This window comes from Pelophylax lessonae (genome assembly GCF_965119305.1).
Source record: "Pelophylax lessonae genome assembly, chromosome: 10".
Taxonomy (NCBI): Eukaryota; Metazoa; Chordata; class Amphibia; order Anura; family Ranidae; genus Pelophylax; species Pelophylax lessonae.
In genome coordinates, this window is record NC_138777.1 from 72,958,709 (window position 1) to 72,978,356 (window position 19,648).

General features: G+C 46.1%; 1 protein-coding gene across 1 annotated transcript in view; it reads right to left on the bottom strand.

Annotated features, from left to right (window-relative positions):
* Positions 1–222: 222 nt before the first annotated feature.
* The window catches only part of BEST1 (bestrophin 1), a gene marked incomplete at its 5' end in the record, with an annotated part of 63,215 nt that continues 43,789 nt past the window's right edge, over positions 223–19,648 (bottom strand). The window contains 2 exons of the mRNA XM_082270882.1: positions 223–1,176; positions 12,828–12,979. Of these exons, the coding sequence (XP_082127008.1) occupies positions 267–1,176; positions 12,828–12,979 (1,062 nt within the window). The 3' untranslated portion in view covers positions 223–266. The remainder of the gene's footprint in view (positions 1,177–12,827; positions 12,980–19,648) is intronic.

Sequence of the window (19,648 nt, forward strand, 5' to 3'; positions counted from 1 at the left end):
CAGTGGAACAATCGCCACACCTTGGGAAACACTGCTAAAGTGTGGTGCTTATAGTATATTAGATATACAATAACAGTATGCATTGGGTTATACAGTAGCTGTTAAATCAACTTTTCAGATAAAATAAAACTATATATTTTGGCAGGAACACACCATCTTTTTCAAAAGAACATGGCATTTCCAGAGGCATCTTTAATAAACATCTATAAGATGTAAGTTCATTGTACTACTGTGCATCCTTGTATTGATTATCTACATGGACAGATCTACTGTCCACTTATTCCATCTTCTTCCGAGGGTTCACCAGCCTCCATTATAACCTCCATAAGCTGTGTAAAGTCTCCCTCAGCTAGGCTGATGCCTGAGTCCTTGGGAGAGGAACACTGTGTTCCTTGCTGCTCCTTGTTGCTCCCATCAGAGATTACATCCGTCAGCCCATGAGAGATTCTGGAAGCCCTTTGCAAACTTGGGGAGTTTACTGGAGAAAATGAAAAAATGGGACGAGATGTCTTGTGGACTGGAGTGTGCCAAATATCAGGTGAAGCTAATGCTTGGTTTCCAAGAAGTAATGCAGAGACACCTGGGGCTCTTGCTAACCTTCTGGGGATCTGCATAGGGCTCTGCACAGGTTGCTCAGTTGTTTTCATAACAGGAACACTTTCACTGCTGCTGACGGTAGCTTCCTCCTGGTCTTCGGTACCCCCCTGAGGCCACACAAAGCACTCTTTCGACCCTGGAGAAAGACTGGATGTCGCTTCTTCATTTTCACTACATGTCCCCATCTTCCTGTTACGTTGTGTTGAGCAAACATTGTTTGTCCCATGCATAGAAAAGCGGGTAGGACAAAATGCAGGACCCCCATTTAGGGGTGTTTGAGGGGCACTGTAAAATCCAGGCCTCTCATAGAAAGGTGTGGTCATGAAAACATTAAGGTCACGTAGTGCTTCTCCACCTCTTGGGTTTCCACTATCTCTCTGATTAAATTGGTGTAGTGCCTGGGGAACACCACTCCTGCGTCTCATCAACAAGCTCAGTCGTGAGTTACTGCGGGGTGGACTTGGAGAATGAACACCCAAAAGACGCCCCAGAGGTCCAAGCAATGGTGTCGAATGATTGGCTTCTTCATTTTCATTAATTTGCTCAAGAGGGGGAAATTCCAAATCCTCTTTTTGCAAACTGAAAGGAAGATAAAAATTAAAATAATAGGGAATCAGCTCTGGATTGACAGGACTGTCTGGGAGCACTAGCATTTTCCTTTAGTACTGATGTCTCTGAGAGCATCTGTGGGCTGGCTTGTGTTGCTTAAAGAATATGTAAACCCAATATTTCATATTCCTTATACGTGCCTTCTCTACCATGTACTTGTATAGAAAAGTCTTCTGTTCTCTTTGTATTGCTTATTGTGAAATCCCTGGTGTTTCTGCCAGTCCCCCTGCTTTCTTATTAAAAACTGACCACTAAGCAGGAGAACACACCATGGTCAGTTCTATAGCTGTGCTGGGAACTCAGTGTGCTCTCCTCCGATGATCAGACTTGTCCTGACACACCCACTCTGCACAGCTATTCACTGGGATGTTAATTACACTGCTGTTTCTCCCCTCTGCACAGCTATTCACTGGGATGTTAATTGCACTGCTGTTTCTCCCCTCTGCACAGCTATTCACTGGGATGTTAATTGCGCTGCTGTTTCTCCCCTCTGCACAGCTATTCACTGGGATGTTAATTGCACTGCTGTTTCTCCCCTCTGCACAGCTATTCACTGGGAAGTTAATTGCACTGCTGTTTCTCCCCTCTGCACAGCTATTCACTGGGATGTTAATTGCGCTGCTGTTTCTCCCCTCTGCACAGCTATTCACTGGGATGTTAATTGCGCTGCTGTTTCTCCCCTCTGCACAGCTATTCACTGGGATGTTAATTGCGCTGCTGATCATTTATAAACAAAAAAAAAGGGGGGGAGTGTGTATAATTTTTTTTTTTTTTTTTTTATATCTATACACAAATATTTTGCCTTTCATTTCTATTTTAAACTGAATGGGTTGTTTCTCAAGGTAAGGGTTTACATATACTTTAAATGCACAAATGTGTATTGCTTTGTATTAAAACACCATGCTTTGTCTGGCAGTTACTGAACCATACCCTTGTAAATTTACCACAGCAGTTTGACACCAAAAGTTATGCAAGTCTGATAATTAGTTGTTTAAATAGAGTTCATATTTAAAAGCATCTGCACTTTGAATGTTATGCTGTACTCTAGCTAACACTTATGTCTATGCCTATGTATATTATTATGTTAGCTGGATTATGGTGAGTGGATTGGCCATAAACACAGCAGAATCCAGTAAAATGTGAACACTTCAACCATCCTTCAATTTAAAAAAAACAAGCAAATAGATCAACTTAACCAACAGTTTCTAGCTAAACCTTAAAATAAAAACTTATTGATAAGTTTTATGTGTTACCGCCATTAGATAAAGTGGTAAGTTAGAAATTTTACCACCTTATAATCAATATTAACAAAGCAATAAAGGATGGCTATACTTTTGAACAATCTAAGCCTAGTGACCCATTACTCCCCGGTACATACACTATATTATCAAAAGTATTGGTACACCTGCCTTTACACGCACATGAACTTTAACAGTCTTAGTTCATAGGGTTCAATAATAAATTGGCCCACCCTGTGCAGCTATAACAGCTTAAACTCTTCTGGGAAGGCTTAGGAGTGTGTCTATGGGAATGTTTGACCATTCTTCCAGAAGCGCATGTGCTCTACATTGCCATTGTCCACTGGTCCAAATCATTTGGTGGAGATTAGGGTGTAGGGTTGTTTTTCAGGGGTTGGGCTTGGCCCCTTAGTTCCAGTGAAGACAGCTCTTAAGGTGTCAGCATACAAAGACATTTTGGACAATTTTATGCTCCCAAACTTTGTAGGAACAGTTTAGGGATGTAGAAAAAATGGTGTGGACCAAAAGAAACTGCGCAAATGAATAATCAAACTAACTATGTGATAAGGCTAATTAGCCACATAAGTGTTAGTGAACATAAATAAATAAACACATTGAATTGAATTAATTGGAATTGCTTCCACACTGTGAGCTGCAAACAAAAAGCAAGAAATGCTGTGACAATTATAAATGGTGAATATATTGCGCTCAACACATAGGTGTTAATCAATAAAGTGCTAGTGCAAATAAAACATATATAAATAGGAGTACAAAAGTCTCTAAAGTGCTCAATATCAATAAAAAAGGCCAATGATTGGCAGCAACAATTTTTTGATAAAAGCATAGACTTGATAGGAGTGATTACAAAGCCTCCACCTCCAAACTTTCACCCAGTGCTCTTATAAGGTACTTCTTACCAGAAGTATATGACCCCTTGATTATAGGGGGTCATACAGACATAATGATCCAATTATTATACCGATCCTCCGCTTCAAATTCCCTCACCAACCGGGATAGACATTCAGACCAGGTACAGAATCTCAGTGTGGGACATATAGGAAAGCAACAAAAAAGCTCTCATGGTGCAGTAAGTCGATAACATCAAACTTTTATTAAAAAGTAATGCACTTACTACAATTCCAAGATAAAATTGCTTTGTACAATCATAGGTATTCACGGTAGCTGGATGAATGAACACCGCTTCACGCCAGCGTTCCACCAGCCCGGAAGTCTACGGTCTCACGCTCCCGACGCACGTTTCGTCAGCCCATGCTGACGTCATCAGGGGATCCCCAAGTTTAGGGATGGCCCCTTCCTGTTGCAACATGACTGCACACCAGTGCACAAACAAGGTCCATAAAGACATGGATGACAGAGTTTGGGGTAGAGGAACTTGACAGGGCTGCACATAGTCCTGACTTCAACCCGACAGAACACCTTTGGAATGAATTAGAACTGAGACTACGAGCCAGGCCTTCTCATCTACATCAGTTCCTGACCTCACAAATGCGCTTCTTGAAGAATGGTCAAACATGCCCATAGACACACTCCTAAGCCTTAAGGACAGCCTTTCCAGTATAGTTTAAGCTGTTATAGCTGCAAAGAGTGGGCCAACTCAATATTGAACCCTATGGACTAAGACTAGGATTCCATTAAAGATCATGTCCGTGTAAAGGCAGGCGTCCCAATACTTTTGGTAATATAGTGTACCTTAGATTAGTGTTAGACTCAGTACACCAGCTGTGGACTAGGCAGAGTTGAATGGCACTCCTGTTTTCTTCCAAGCTGGCAGTCCCTGTGATACTGCACATAAATAGCCTATTCGCTGCAGGCTCTAATGGAAAAACTGTCTCTCAACAGACACACTGGGGTCTATGAAGTACTGCGCAGTCCTGCCTAGCTTATACTCAGAATTCCATAGGAATGAATGTAGAGCGCATGCAAAAAAAAAAACGTGGCCAGCATGCAGTTATATGATCCAGTGAGTGATCTCTCATTGGATCAGGGACAGGTGAGTATATAATTGAAAAAGGAGTGCTGCAGGTGGTTTACCATATAGGTGTAACTGTAAATGTGCAGTTACACTTTAAATTAAACCTTTAATAGGAGAAATATGAGAGCTGCTATTTTTATCACTTTGATAAAAACCCTGGCTGGTATATATTGACATTGACCCTCTGCCTTTTGTAGTTCCCAAGTCACTAGTAAGAGTAAAGTCAGACATTCCTAATATGTTAAGGACTTACTGTATTGGATTCAGATGGTCAGTATAACAGCCATGCATTGTTTCGTGTTAGGGACTTACAACATTGAATCCTGAGGATCAGTATGACAGCCATGCAAATAAGCAATGGCAGTCTCCATATTTCTCTCAAGAAAGGTTGCTTTTAACAACTACATTTTACCTAGTTTTGCAAAGTCTTACATATACAGTGCTTTGAAAAAGTATTCATAACCCACATTTTGTCATGTTACAACCAAAAAGGTAAATGTATTTTTTGGGGATTTTATGTGATCAACACAAAGTGGCACATCACTTTAAAGTGGAAAGAAAATGATAAATGGTTTTCAAAATTTTTTACAAATAAATAGTGTGGCATGCATTCATATTTAGCCCCCCTGAGTCAATACTTTGTAGAACCATCTTTACAGCTGCAAGTCTTTTTGGGGATGTCTCTACCAGTTTTGCACATCTAGAGAGAGACATTGTTGCCCATTCATCTTTGCAAAATAGCTCAAGAGCTGTCAGATTGGATGGAGAGTGTCCCTGAACTGCAATTTTCAGGTCCTGCCACAGAGTCTCAGTTAGATTTAGGTCTGGACTTTGACTGGGCCATTTTAACACACGAATATGCTTTTATCTAAACCATTCCATTGTAGGTCTGGCTGTATGTTTAGGGTAATTGTCCTGCTGGAAGGTGAACCTCCGCCCCAGTTTCAAGTCTCTTGCAGACTCTAACAGGTTTTCTTCTAAGATTGCCCTGTATTTGGCTCCATCCATCTTCCCATCTACTCTGACCAACTTCGCTGTCACTGGTGAAGAAAAGCATCCCCACAACATGATGCTGCCACCACCATGTTTCATGGTGGGCGTGGTGTGCTCAGGGTGATGTGCAGTGTTAGTTTTCTGCCATACATAACGTTTTGCTTTTAGACCAAAAAGTTCAATTTTGGTCTTATGTGACCAGAGCACCTTCTTCCACATGTTTTCTGTGTCCCCCACATGGCTTCCCACATGGCCCCACATGGCTTCTTGCAAACTGTAAACAGGACTTCTTATGACTTTCTTTTAACAATGGCTTTCTTCTTGCCCCTCTTCCATTAAAGCCATATTTGTGGAGTGCACAACTAATAGTTGTCCTGTCGACAGATTCTCCCCCCTGAGCTGTAGATCTCTGCAGCTCCTTCAGAGTTACCATGGGCTTCTTGGCTGCTTCCCTGAACGGCCTGTCAGTTTAGGTGGATGACCATGTACAGTATCTCACATTTTACATTTTAAATGTGAGGTACACCCCTCACATTTTTGTAAATATTTTATTATGTCTTTTCATGTGAAAACATAAGGAAATGACACTTTGCTACAATGTAAAGTAGTGAGTGTACAGCTTGTAACAGTGTAAATTTGCTGTCCACTCAAAATAACTCAACACACAGCCATTAATGTCTAAACCGCTGGCAACAAAAGTGAGTACACCCCTAAAGTACAAAAGTCGAATTGGGGCCCAATTAGCCATTTTCTCCTCCCGGTGTTATGTGACTTGTTAGGGTTACAAGCTCTCAGGTGTGAATGGGGAGCAGATGTGTTGAATTTAGTGTTATCGCTCTCACTCTCTCATACTGGTCACTGGAAGTTCAACATGGCATCTCATGGCAAAGAATTCTCTGAGGATCTGAAAAAAAGAATTGTTGCTCTCCATAAAGATGGCCTAGGCTATAAGAAGATTGCCAAGACACTGAATCTGAGCTGCAGCACAGTGGCCAAGACCATACAGCAGTTTAACAGGACAGGTTCCACTCAGAACAGGCCTAGCCATGGTGGACCAAGAAGTTGAGTGCACGTGCTCAGCATCATATCTAGAGGTTGTCTTTGGTAATAGATGTATGAGTAGCACACAGCATTGCTGCAGAGGTTGAAGGGGTGGGGGGTCAGCCTATCAGTGCTCAGACCATACGCCGCACACTGCATCAAATTGGTCTGCATGGCTGTCATCGCAGAAGGAAGCCTCTTCTAAAGATGATGCACAAGAAATCCTGCAAACAGTTTGCTGAAGACAAGCAGACTCAGGACATGGATTACTGGAACCAAGTCCAGTGGTGTGATGAGCCCAAGATAAACTTATTTGGTTGAGATGGTGTCAGGCATGTGTGGCGGCAACCAGTTGAGGAGTACAAAGACAAGTGTGTCTTGCTTAAATTCAAGCATGGTGGTGAGAGTGTCATGGTCTGGGGCTGCATGAGTGCTGCCGGAACTGGGAAGCTACAGTTTTTTTGAGGGAACCATGAATGCCAACATGTACTGTGACATACTAAAGCAGAACATGATCCCCTCCCTTCGGAAACTGGGCCGCAGGGCCGTATTTCAACATGATAACGACCCCAAACACACCTCCAAGATGACCACTGCCTTGCTCAAGAAGCCGAGGGTAAAGATGATGGACTGGCCAAGCATGTCTCCAGACCTAAACCCTATTGAGCATCTGTGGGGCATCCTCAAACGGAAGGTGGAGGAGCGCAAGGACTCTAACATCCACCAGCTCAGTGATGTCATCATGGAGGTGTGGAAGAGGACTCTGGTGAACTCCATGCCCAAGAGGGTTAAGGCAGGGCTGTAAAATAATGGTGGCCACTGTGACAGGAAGTCAGGTAAATCTGTGGATGTTGTCACAGACAGGAGATACACTTCAGCTTGGGTTAGACAAATCACCAATTACTATAGGGTGTCGGCTGCAAAGGCAGCAGGAAGGGGTAAAGAAGTTGAAAGGCCTTCAGCTGTTCGGAATGAGGAAGTTAAGGCCTCTATAATTTGTCCAAAGGAAGTCTATTGATTGCTGCCTCCTGACGATGTGTGAGCTGGGGAGAGGAGGACAGTCAGATGTGTGCCTCCCGACGCTGAGTGAGCATGGGAGAAGGATTGCTGCCTCCTGACGCTGTGTGAGCTGGGGAGAGGAGGACAGTCAGTTGTGTGCCTCCCGACACTGTGTGAGCATGGGAGAAGGAATGCCCCCTGAAGCTGTGTGAGCATGGGGAAAACCTCCTGGAGCGATGTGCGCTGAGGAGGGTAAAAAGTGTGAAGACTTCTCAAGGTGAGAAAATTAACTATTTCTATGTGAAGAGTGTGAAGAGAAAAACCAATCGATCTTTTCTATGTGAAAGGAAAGTCCAATGAACATGTGCTGTGTGAAGAGAAAAGGTTCATTCTCTATGTGAAGAGATAATAAATGGACTATTGATAGTCTGCTGTATGATCAGCCAAGTCTGCCCAACAGTAGGTTGGGGACAGACTTCTTTAGGTAGGTTCCTGTGTGTGAGAAGGTAGCCGCCCACAGTGGCAAGGATTTATTTTGTGTTTTATTTTATTTTGGATGTTTTTGACGCTTGCAGTCTGGTGAAGAAAATTGCATGAATAAACCAAACTGTTGTTTGCAACCACTTCTCGGCTATCTCCTTGTGTAACGAACACCCCCAAGGGGTCATCCACACCCGCCAATGAGCAAGTCCCCACATATGGTGGAGGATGCGGGCAGAAGCAGAGATCCCTGCAAAGAAGTGCATATGTTCTATGAATTTCGTCTGGTGCATGAGATTGCACAATCTATGTGTGCAGGAGAGAAGATCCTGAAAGAGAGAAAAACTATGTGTTTTAAAGAGACAGTGGTCTCAAAATTTTTGATGGCCTTTGTTTTGTCTGGTGCATGAGACTGCACAAACTGTGTGTGCAGGAAAGGAGATCCTGCAAGAGAGAAAAACTACTTGTGTTAAAGAGACAGTGGTCTCAAAAATTTTTTGCTGGACTGTGAAAAATTTATTGTGGAGTAATTGAAGATGGGGCGGTCAAAACGCCTGAAAGATGCAAAGATAGCTGAAATGAGAGACCGGATTCTATGGATGGAGGGGATGTTACCACCTGAACGAGCCCCATCCATGCCTGAACAAAGTCTGCTAAAGAGAAAGGTTGTTGTCCCTAGCAACACTCAGGCAAATGCGGATTTTCAGCGGAGCTTTGCAGCTCAACAAAAGGCTCACCAAGAGAGTATGGCAGGCTGGAAGCAGAGACGCCAGCAGCAAATGGAGGCCATCGGTTTGGAGGAAACCGAGTATGTGTGCAGGGCTGAGCTGGATGCCTTGCAACGGAAAATGGAAGAAAAGGAACATGCCCTGGAGTTGCTTAGGATGGACCATAGAAACTTGCAGGCTCAGGTGTTACAGTGGGAAGAATCCACTGCTCTTCTTTTTTCAGAGTTACAAAAACGTGGAGAGACTATAATGGAGAAAGATACCATCCTCATGGAAAAGGAAATTGAAATTCAGACTTTGCAGAAGCAAAGTATGGGTGATATGTTGGAGTTGCGTAATCAGCTGACAAAAAGTCTTCAGTCTTTGGAAGCTACAAAAATAGACCTGCAGGATGTGCAGGAACAGAATGTCGCTCTGAAAACAACATTGTCTCTCAGCTACAAGGAGAAAAGTGAGAGAGAGGCTAAATTACTGAGTACTGTGTATGAGCTCACCACTTTGAGCAATGTGGTAGATGAATTGCGTAGGGACTGTGAAAGTTGGAAAGATGAAGTCCAACGTGTCCAGCAGCAGTTAAAGGAGAAAGAAGCCTGTGTGGCAGAATTACATTCTCATTCCCAGAAACTAGCCAATGAGGTGAAGGCTCTTATGCAGGGAAAAGGAGATTCTGAACACAAGAGGAAAAAAGTAGAGGCACAGCTTCTGGAATCGCAAGTCAAGGTGTCAGAAGGTGACCGATTGTGTGCTAAGCTGTCAGAGAAGGCAAACCGACTGCAGGTTGAGTTGGACAATGTCACAAATCAGCTTTCTCAAGCAGACAGCAAATCAAGAGAAATTGCCAAAGATTTCTCTATCTTGGAATCGCAGCTGCAAGACACGCAGGCACTCTTACAGGAAGAGAGGTGTCAAAGGCTGAGTTTTAGCACAAAACTAAAACAAATGGAAGTTGAGAAAAATGGCGTCCTAGAACAATTAAAAGAGGAGGAGGAAGCCAAGAAAAACCTATCAGAGCAAGTCGCAACACTGCAAGCTCAGATAGCGGATATGAAAAAACGCACGGAAGAAAGCGTTGGTTCATTAGAGAGTGTTGAAGATGTGAAAAAGAAGTTTGATCAGATGCTTGGTGAGGAGAAGACTGTCTGCAAAATATGCAGAAGAACGCGACCGTGAGGAGGCACGTGATAAAGAGAGCAAAGCCCTGTTCTTGGCTCGCTCCTTGGAGGAAGCTCTAGAGTGTAAGGTTGAACTAGAAAGAGTTAACAAACAGCTGCGTACAGAAATGGAAGATTTGGTCAGCTCCAAGGATGATGTTGTGAAAAGCATTCAGGAGCTAGAAAAGTCTAAGCGAGCCTTAGAACCGCAAGTAGAAGAGATGAAGATTCAGTTGGAAGAACTTGAAGAGGAATTACAGGCAACAGAGGATCTGTCCCAAAGAGGGGATAGTCTGCCTGATGCAGTTTATAAAAGGATCAGTGTTTTGGGGTCTGTCCTGAGTGAGCATCAGAAATTTGATGACATGTTGCTTGAATCACCCCTCTGGAATAAACAGTTCCTTCAAAAACATCAGCAAACAAAGGAGCTGTGTAAGAAATGTGAGGATTTCTCAGTTCAGGCTGAAAACCTAGTGGAGAAAACTAAGGCAAGTGATATAAAGCTTGGAGAAAAAAGCAAACACCACCTAGTGGAGAAAACTAAGGCTGTTGGTGAAAACGTGAAGCAAATGAATACGTGCCTTTCAGGGAATATTTCCAAAATGGAACTGGTGAAAGACAGGTGGCAGAAGTTTGATCGTGATCTTGAGATACATTCCATGTGGAATTCAGATAAAGAAAAGGAACTAGGTGACCTTGAGCGGTCAAATAGTTTAGCAGAAAGTGCATTGAAGAAACCTGTAATAGACTGTGTTGTTGCCTTTTACCCATATGATGGTGGAAGGAAAGTTGATGATGTCTCTGGAAAAAGGAACAGGGGTCACTTTGAAGAAATGTGTGACCGCCTGTTGTCGCAAAGGGAAGGTCCTCTGCACAGCATCTTAGAGCAAGCTAAGCTCAAGATTGTTGAAGACATTAAGATTAGCACAATTGAGTTGCCTATGGATCACGGTCTTCCTTGGTGGATAGGACAGATGGTTATGCAGGACAAACCTGAGAAGGAGCAAAATGATGCCAAAAATGCAGTTGAAGAATGTGTATATGAGATGAGGGACAAGTTATCTGACATTTATGAGAAATCTGTCAATGAAGATGACAGAAACAGTTTCATCCGGAAGCTTGAGGATACTAGGAGGCTTATCAGTGAGAGTCAAGAGAAGTGCCTGGAAAACTGTGTCCCAACCCTAGGGTTGAAACAAGAGGGGGGGGTATGTGACAGGAAGTCAGGTAAATCTGTGGATGTTGTCACAGACAGGAGAAACACTTCTGCTTGGGTTAGACAAATCACCAATTACTATAGGGTGTCGGCTGCAAAGGCAGCAGGAAGGGGTAAAGAAGTTGAAAGGCCTTCAGCTGTTCGGAATGAGGAAGTTAAGGCCTCTATAATTTGTCCAAAGGAAGTCTATTGATTGCTGCCTCCTGACGATGTGTGAGCTGGGGAGAGGAGGACAGTCAGATGTGTGCCTCCCGACGCTGAGTGAGCATGGGAGAAGGATTGCTGCCTCCTGACGCTGTGTGAGCTGGGGAGAGGAGGACAGTCAGATGTGTGCCTCCCGACGCTGTGTGAGCATGGGAGAAGGAATGCCCCCTGAAGCTGTGTGAGCATGGGGAAAACCTCCTGGAGCGATGTGCGCTGAGGAGGGTAAAAAGTGTGAAGATTTCTCAAGGTGAGAAAATTAACTATTTCTATGTGAAGAGTGTGAAGAGAAAAACCAATGGATGTTTTCTATGTGAAAGGAAAGTCCAATGAACATGTGCTGTGTGAAGAGAAAAGGGACATTCTCTATGTGAAGAGATAATAAATGGACTATTGATAGTCTGCTGTATGATCAGCCAAGTCTGCCCAACAGTAGGTTGGGGACAGACTTCTTTAGGTAGGTTCCTGTGTGTGAGAAGGTAGCCGCCAACAGTGGCAAGGATTTATTTTGTGTTTTATTTTATTTTGGATGTTTTTGACGCTTGCAGTCTGGTGAAGAAAATTGCATGAATAAACCAAACTGTTGTTTGCAACCACTTCTCGGCTATCTCCTTGTGTAACGAACCCCCCCCAAGGGGTCATCCACACCCGCCACCGAGCAAGTCCCCACACCACACAAAATATTGACACTTTGGGCCCAATTTGGACATTTTCACTTAGGGGTGTACTCACTTTTGTTGCCAGCGGTTTAGACATTACTGGCTACGTGTTGAGTTATTTTGAGGGGACAGCAAATTTACACTGTTATACAAGCTGTATACTCACTACTTTACATTGTAGCAAAGTGTCATTTCTTCAGTGTTGTCACATGAAAAGATATAATAAAATATTCACAAAACTTTGAGAGGTGTACTCACTTTTGTGAGATACTGTATTTGTAGGTTTGCAGTTTTGCCATACTCTTTCCATTTTCGGATAATGGATTTAACAGTGCGTGCTCCGTGAGATGTTCAAAGCTTGAGATATTTTTTTATAACCTAACCCTGCTTTAAACTTCTCCACAACTTTATCCCTCACCTGTCTGGTGTGTTCCTTGGCCTTTGTGATGCTGTTTGTTCACTCAGGTTCTCTAACAAACCTCAGAGGGCTTTACAGAACAGCTGTATTTATACTGAGATTAAATTACACACAGGTGGACTCTATTTACTAATTAGGTGACTTCTGAAGGCAATTAGTTCCACTAGATTTTAGTTAGGGGTATCAGAGTAAAGGGGGCTGAAAACAAATGCATGCCACACTTTTCAAATATTTACTTGTAAAACATTTTGAAAACCATTTATTATTTTCCTTCCACTTCCCAATTATGTACCACTTTGTGTTGCTCTATCACATAAAATCCAATAAAATACATTTGAGTTTTTGGTTATAACATGACAAAATGTGGAAAATTTCAAGGGGTGTGAATACTTTTTCAAGGAACTGTACATATACTAAAGATTCAGTCTCTTTCTGTCATAGACATGGAAGCCCCAACTGTTTGTCCCTAGTCTCTTGGTTCTCTCTAGTCTTTTTTTCATTTACCTGATATCAAAAGCAGAGCCAAGGAATGATGGTCTGCGGGTCTCTACCGTGGAAGCAGTGTATGGTGGTTGCGGGTCAGTATCATTCCAGTATATATCTTTTTCCAGTGGGGGCAAATTCTGGTGCATTTCATCCACTGCTATCAGAGAGACCTAGGGGAGAGGAACACAGCAATGATCATCAATTAAATTGATGTTGTGGAAATCCAGGGCAAATTTCTTTCTACATTGGGAAGGGTTAGAGCTTCTGTCAGAGGTTTATCACTGTGTTCCATTTGGAAGATTTCTTCTCACCTCCCATTTCCATATATCTGTGTTGGGGACACAGACCGCTATAAAATATGCTCCAAATTGTATTTATTGCTGTCTATGACCATATCAGAAAAACTGGGCTTCCTGTCTTGTGGAGGAACTTAAGTGGCTTGGACACAGCCCTGACCTCAGCCCTGCAGAACACCTTTGAGATGAATTGGAGCACTGACTAGTTTTTCTAACATTAGTACCTGATCTCACAAATGCTCTTTTGGCTGAATAAACACAAATTGCCATAGACTTGCTCCAAAATCTGCTGATACAAAATACCCGGTACTTCTGGGAGAGAAGCAGGTGACTTACTCAACCCCTCCAATCAAAACGTGGTGCTTAATTATTGGCTCTACACCAGCGCCCCACATAGCTCAGGTGCCAGGTTGCAATGGTGACTGAAAATCGCGTCCTGGCGCCTGGGTTACACCACAGCGGTGCTTGTGATCCTCCCATGTGGCCCACCTGCGGATCTGCAGGATAATGTCAGGCTGGCAGATAATTGCCAGCTGGAGCGGAATACACGCTTATATGTGCAAACCGGCACTCTCTAAGGGACGGTGCTGTGAGCCTGTGATGAGCACAGCTTGCTGTCACTGCCCGCCCACCTCCGAAATTATCTTCCCAGGTTGACAGCTGGGCTTGACCATTTGCCCTTTCCTTACTGCCGCTGAGTGGACGGGGAGTGCCGTCCATCAGTGTCACCTCATCAGTGCCTATTAGTGCTACCTCATCAGTGCTTATCAGTGCCACCTGTCAGTGCTCATCTGTGCCTATCAGTGCTGCCTCTTAGTGCCCATCAGCGCATCCCATTAGTGCCCATCAGGGCAGATTACCTGTGCCCAAAAGTGCCACCCATCAGTGCTTATCAGCGCAGCTTCATCAGTGCCACCTATCAGTGCAGCCTAATCAATGCTTATCAGCGCGGCCCTTATCAGTGCCGCCTGTCAGTTTCCATCAGTGCCGCCTGTCAGTGCCCATCAGTGCTGCCTCATCAGTGCCACCTATCAGTGCCCATTAGCACAGCCTCAGATACCCATCAGCGCAGCCTGTTAGTGCCCATCAGCGCAGCCTATTAGTGCAGGCTCATCAGAGTCACCCATCAGTGCAGCCTATCAGTGCTTATCAGCGCAGCCTCATTAGTGTTGCCTAAAACAAAGACAGACAGAGGCGCCTCTAAGTGTAGACTTTATGCAACAGGTTTAATGAATAAAATTATGCACTCACGTTAGTAAGTATATATTCATGCCCATAAAACAAGGTTCCAGTGTGGGGAAGTGTACATCATCCGGTCATGGACATCCGTCCTGCTGGAGCCAAAATCCTTTCGCTGTGGCCGGCTTGTACGGCAAAGTTAGAACCAGGAAGTAGGCTCGGTGTATTTGCTTGACAGCGAGGCTTGGTGGATAGTCGATACTTGCAGTGAAGAAGGAGCGCGGTTGCCCTCCCCGAAGCAGCAAGCACGCTCGGAAATGCGTTGCATGCAGATGACATCATCCAGGTTAGACTATCCACCAAGCCTTGCTGTCAAGCAAATACACCGAGCCTACTTCCTGGTTCTAACTTTGCCGTACAAGCCGGCCACGGTGAAAGGATTTTGGCTCCAGCAGGACGGATGTCCATGACCGGATGATGTACACTTCCCCACGCTGGAACTTTGTTTTATGGGCATGAATATATACTAACTGTGTAATTGCCGAGTAAAAGAAACACAAAGTCAAGAAATATCTTGATGTGTTCGATGAAGATCATTAGCATATGTTGTAAAGCTTGGCTAGTAACCACTTCCTAAAAACTTGGCATGGTAAGCAATATTGCTGTTAAATTTGCTAGATTAATTGCCAGATCTCTGTAGGATTCAAGGGCACACCACTAGGCAAAAGAGTAATCAAGTAGCCAGTTTTGGTCGGAAGTGAGTGGTGGTGGCCGGGAAGGTTCCCCAGGTGCATAGGCCTGCCATCTGGGCACCCATTCTTATGGGCCTCAAGTCAGTGGCGTAACTAGAACCTCCAGGGCCCCGATGCAAGAAACCATAAAGGGCCCCCCCGGACGGGGCCCTTCCCTCCCAGCCTGGTGGTGAAACGCCAGGGCCGGTCGCAAGTGCAATGTTTGTGTGGTAGTTCTGCCATTGGTGTCAGTAGTTTTTTATTTTAATTACATTTTTCTAGCATTTGCAAATTTTTTTTTTTTTTTTTTACAATATGGATGGTAGGAAGAGGACAGTGGGGATGAAGATGACAGGGATGGGATGGTAGGAAGAGGACAGTGGGGATGAAGATGACAGGGATGGGATGGGATGGCAGGAAGAGGACAGTGGGGATGAAGATGACGGGGCGGGATGGTAGGAAGAGGACAGTGGGGATGAAGATGACAGGGATGGGATGGTAGGAAGAGGACAGTGGGGATGAAGATGACAGGGATGGGATGGTAGGAAGAGGACAGTGGGGATGAAGATGATGGGATGGGATGGTAGGAAGAGGACAGTGGGGATGAAGATGACAGGGATGGGATGGTAGGAAGAGGACAGTGGGGATGAAGATGACAGGGGTGGGATGGTAGGAAGAGGACAGTGGGGATGAAGATGACAGGGATGGGATGGTAGGAAGAGGACAGTGGGGATGAAGATGACAGGGATGGGATGGTAGGAAGAGGACAGTGGGGATGAAGATGACGGGATGGGATGGTAGGAAGAGGACAGTGGGGATGAAGATGACAGGGATGGGATGGTAGGAAGAGGACAGTGGGGATGAAGATGACAGGGATGGGATGGTAGGAAGAGGACAGTGGGGATGAAGATGACAGGGATGGGATGGTAGGAAGAGGACAGTGGGGATGAAGATGACAGGGATGGGATGGTAGGAAGAGGACAGTGGGGATGAAGATGACAGGGATGGGATGGTAGGAAGAGGACAGTGGGGATGAAGATGACGGGGCGGGATGGTAGGAAGAGGACAGTGGGGATGAAGATGACGGGATGGGATGGTAGGAAGAGGACAGTGGGGATGAAGATGACAGGGATGGGATGGTAGGAAGAGGACAGTGGGGATGAAGATGACGGGATGGGATGGTAGGAAGAGGACAGTGGGGATGAAGATGACGGGGCGGGATGGTAGGAAGAGGACAGTGGGGATGAAGATGACGGGATGGGATGGTAGGAAGAGGACAGTGGGGATGAAGATGACGGGGCGGGATGGTAGGAAGAGGACAGTGGGGATGAAGATGACAGGGATGGGATGGTAGGAAGAGGACAGTGGGGATGAAGATGACGGGGCGGGATGGTAGGAAGAGGACAGTGGGGATGAAGATGACAGGGATGGGATGGTAGGAAGAGGACAGTGGGGATGAAGATGACAGGGATGGGATGGTAGGAAGAGGACAGTGGGGATGAAGATGACAGGGATGGGATGGGATGGTAGGAAGAGGACAGTGGGGATGAAGATGACAGGGATGGGATGGTAGGAAGAGGACAGTGGGGATGAAGATGACAGGGATGGGATGGTAGGAAGAGGACAGTGGGGATGAAGAGGACAGGGGTGGGATGGTAGGAAGAGGACAGTGGGGATGAAGATGACAGGGATGGGATGGTAGGAAGAGGACAGTGGGGATGAAGATGACAGGGATGGGATGGTAGGAAGAGGACAGTGGGGATGAAGATGACAGGGATGGGATGGTAGGAAGAGGACAGTGGGGATGAAGATGACAGGGATGGGATGGTAGGAAGAGGACAGTGGGGATGAAGATGACAGGGATGGGATGGTAGGAAGAGGACAGTGGGGATGAAGATGACAGGGATGGGATGGTAGGAAGAGGACAGTGGGGATGAAGATGACAGGGATGGGATGGTAGGAAGAGGACAGTGGGGATGAAGATGACGGGATGGGATGGTAGGAAGAGGACAGTGGGGATGAAGATGACAGGGGTGGGATGGTAGGAAGAGGACATTGGGGATGAATATGACAGGGATGGGATGGTAGGAAGAGGACAGTGGGGATGAAGATGACAGGGATGGGATGGTAGGAAGAGGACAGTGGGGATGAAGATGACAGGGATGGGATGGGATGGTAGGAAGAGGACAGTGGGGATGAAGATGACAGGGATGGGATGGTAGGAAGAGGACAGTGGGGATGAAGATGACGGGATGGGATGGTAGGAAGAGGACAGTGGGGATGAAGATGACAGGGATGGGATGGTAGGAAGAGGACAGTGGGGATGAAGATGACAGGGATGGGATGGGATGGTAGGAAGAGGACAGTGGGGATGAAGATGACAGGGATGGGATGGTAGGAAGAGGACAGTGGGGATTAAGATGACAGGGATGGGATGGTAGGAAGAGGACAGTGGGGATGAAGATGACAGGGATGGGATGGTAGGAAGAGGACAGTGGGGATGAAGATGACAGGGATGGGATGGGATGGTAGGAAGAGGACAGTGGGGATGAAGATGACAGGGATGGGATGGTAGGAAGAGGACAGTGGGGATGAAGATGACAGGGATGGGATGGTAGGAAGAGGACAGTGGGGATGAAGATGACAGGGATGGGATGGGATGGTAGGAAGAGGACAGTGGGGATGAAGATGACAGGGATGGGATGGTAGGAAGAGGACAGTGGGGATGAAGATGACAGGGATGGGATGGTAGGAAGAGGACAGTGGGGATGAAGATGACAGGGATGGGATGGTAGGAAGAGGACAGTGGGGATGAAGATGACAGGGATGGGATGGTAGGAAGAGGACAGTGGGGATGAAGATGACAGGGATGGGATGGTAGGAAGAGGACAGTGGGGATGAAGATGACGGGATGGGATGGTAGGAAGAGGACAGTGGGGATGAAGATGACGGGGCGGGATGGTAGGAAGAGGACAGTGGGGATGAAGATGACGGGATGGGATGGTAGGAAGAGGACAGTGGGGATGAAGATGACGGGGCGGGATGGTAGGAAGAGGACAGTGGGGATGAAGATGACAGGGATGGGATGGTAGGAAGAGGACAGTGGGGATGAAGATGACGGGGCGGGATGGTAGGAAGAGGACAGTGGGGATGAAGATGACAGGGATGGGATGGTAGGAAGAGGACAGTGGGGATGAAGATGACAGGGATGGGATGGGATGGTAGGAAGAGGACAGTGGGGATGAAGATGACAGGGATGGGATGGTAGGAAGAGGACAGTGGGGATGAAGATGACGGGATGGGATGGTAGGAAGAGGACAGTGGGGATGAAGATGACAGGGATGGGATGGTAGGAAGAGGACAGTGGGGATGAAGATGACAGGGATGGGATGGGATGGTAGGAAGAGGACAGTGGGGATGAAGATGACAGGGATGGGATGGTAGGAAGAGGACAGTGGGGATGAAGATGACAGGGATGGGATGGTAGGAAGAGGACAGTGGGGATGAAGATGACAGGGATGGGATGGGATGGTAGGAAGAGGACAGTGGGGATGAAGATGACAGGGATGGGATGGTAGGAAGAGGACAGTGGGGATGAAGATGACAGGGGTGGGATGGTAGGAAGAGGACAGTGGGGATGAAGATGACAGGGATGGGATGGTAGGAAGAGGACAGTGGGGATGAAGATGACAGGGATGGGATGGTAGGAAGAGGACAGTGGGGATGAAGATGACAGGGATGGGATGGTAGGAAGAGGACAGTGGGGATGAAGATGACAGGGATGGGATGGGATGGTAGGAAGAGGACAGTGGGGATGAAGATGACAGGGATGGGATGGTAGGAAGAGGACAGTGGGGATGAAGATGACAGGGGTGGGATGGTAGGAAGAGGACAGTGGGGATGAAGATGACAGGGATGGGATGGTAGGAAGAGGACAGTGGGGATGAAGATGACAGGGATGGGATGGTAGGAAGAGGACAGTGGGGATGAAGATGACAGGGATGGGATGGTAGGAAGAGGACAGTGGGGATGAAGATGACGGGGATGGGATGGTAGGAAGAGGACAGTGGGGATGAAGATGACAGGGATGGGATGGGATGGTAGGAAGAGGACAGTGGGGATGAAGATGACAGGGATGGGATGGTAGGAAGAGGACAGTGGGGATGAAGATGACAGGGATGGGATGGTAGGAAGAGGACAGTGGGGATGAAGATGACAGGGATGGGATGGTAGGAAGAGGACAGTGGGGATGAAGATGACAGGGATGGGATGGGATGGTAGGAAGAGGACAGTGGGGATGAAGATGACAGGGATGGGATGGTAGGAAGAGGACAGTGGGGATGAAGATGACGGGGATGGGATGGTAGGAAGAGGACAGTGGGGATGAAGATGACAGGGATGGGATGGTAGGAAGAGGACAGTGGGGATGAAGATGACAGGGATGGGATGGTAGGAAGAGGACAGTGGGGATGAAGATGACAGGGATGGGATGGTAGGAAGAGGACAGTGGGGATGAAGATGACAGGGATAGGATGGTAGGAAGAGGACAGTGGGGATGAAGATGACAGGGATGGGATGGGATGGTAGGAAGAGGACAGTGGGGATGAAGATGACAGGGATGGGATGGTAGGAA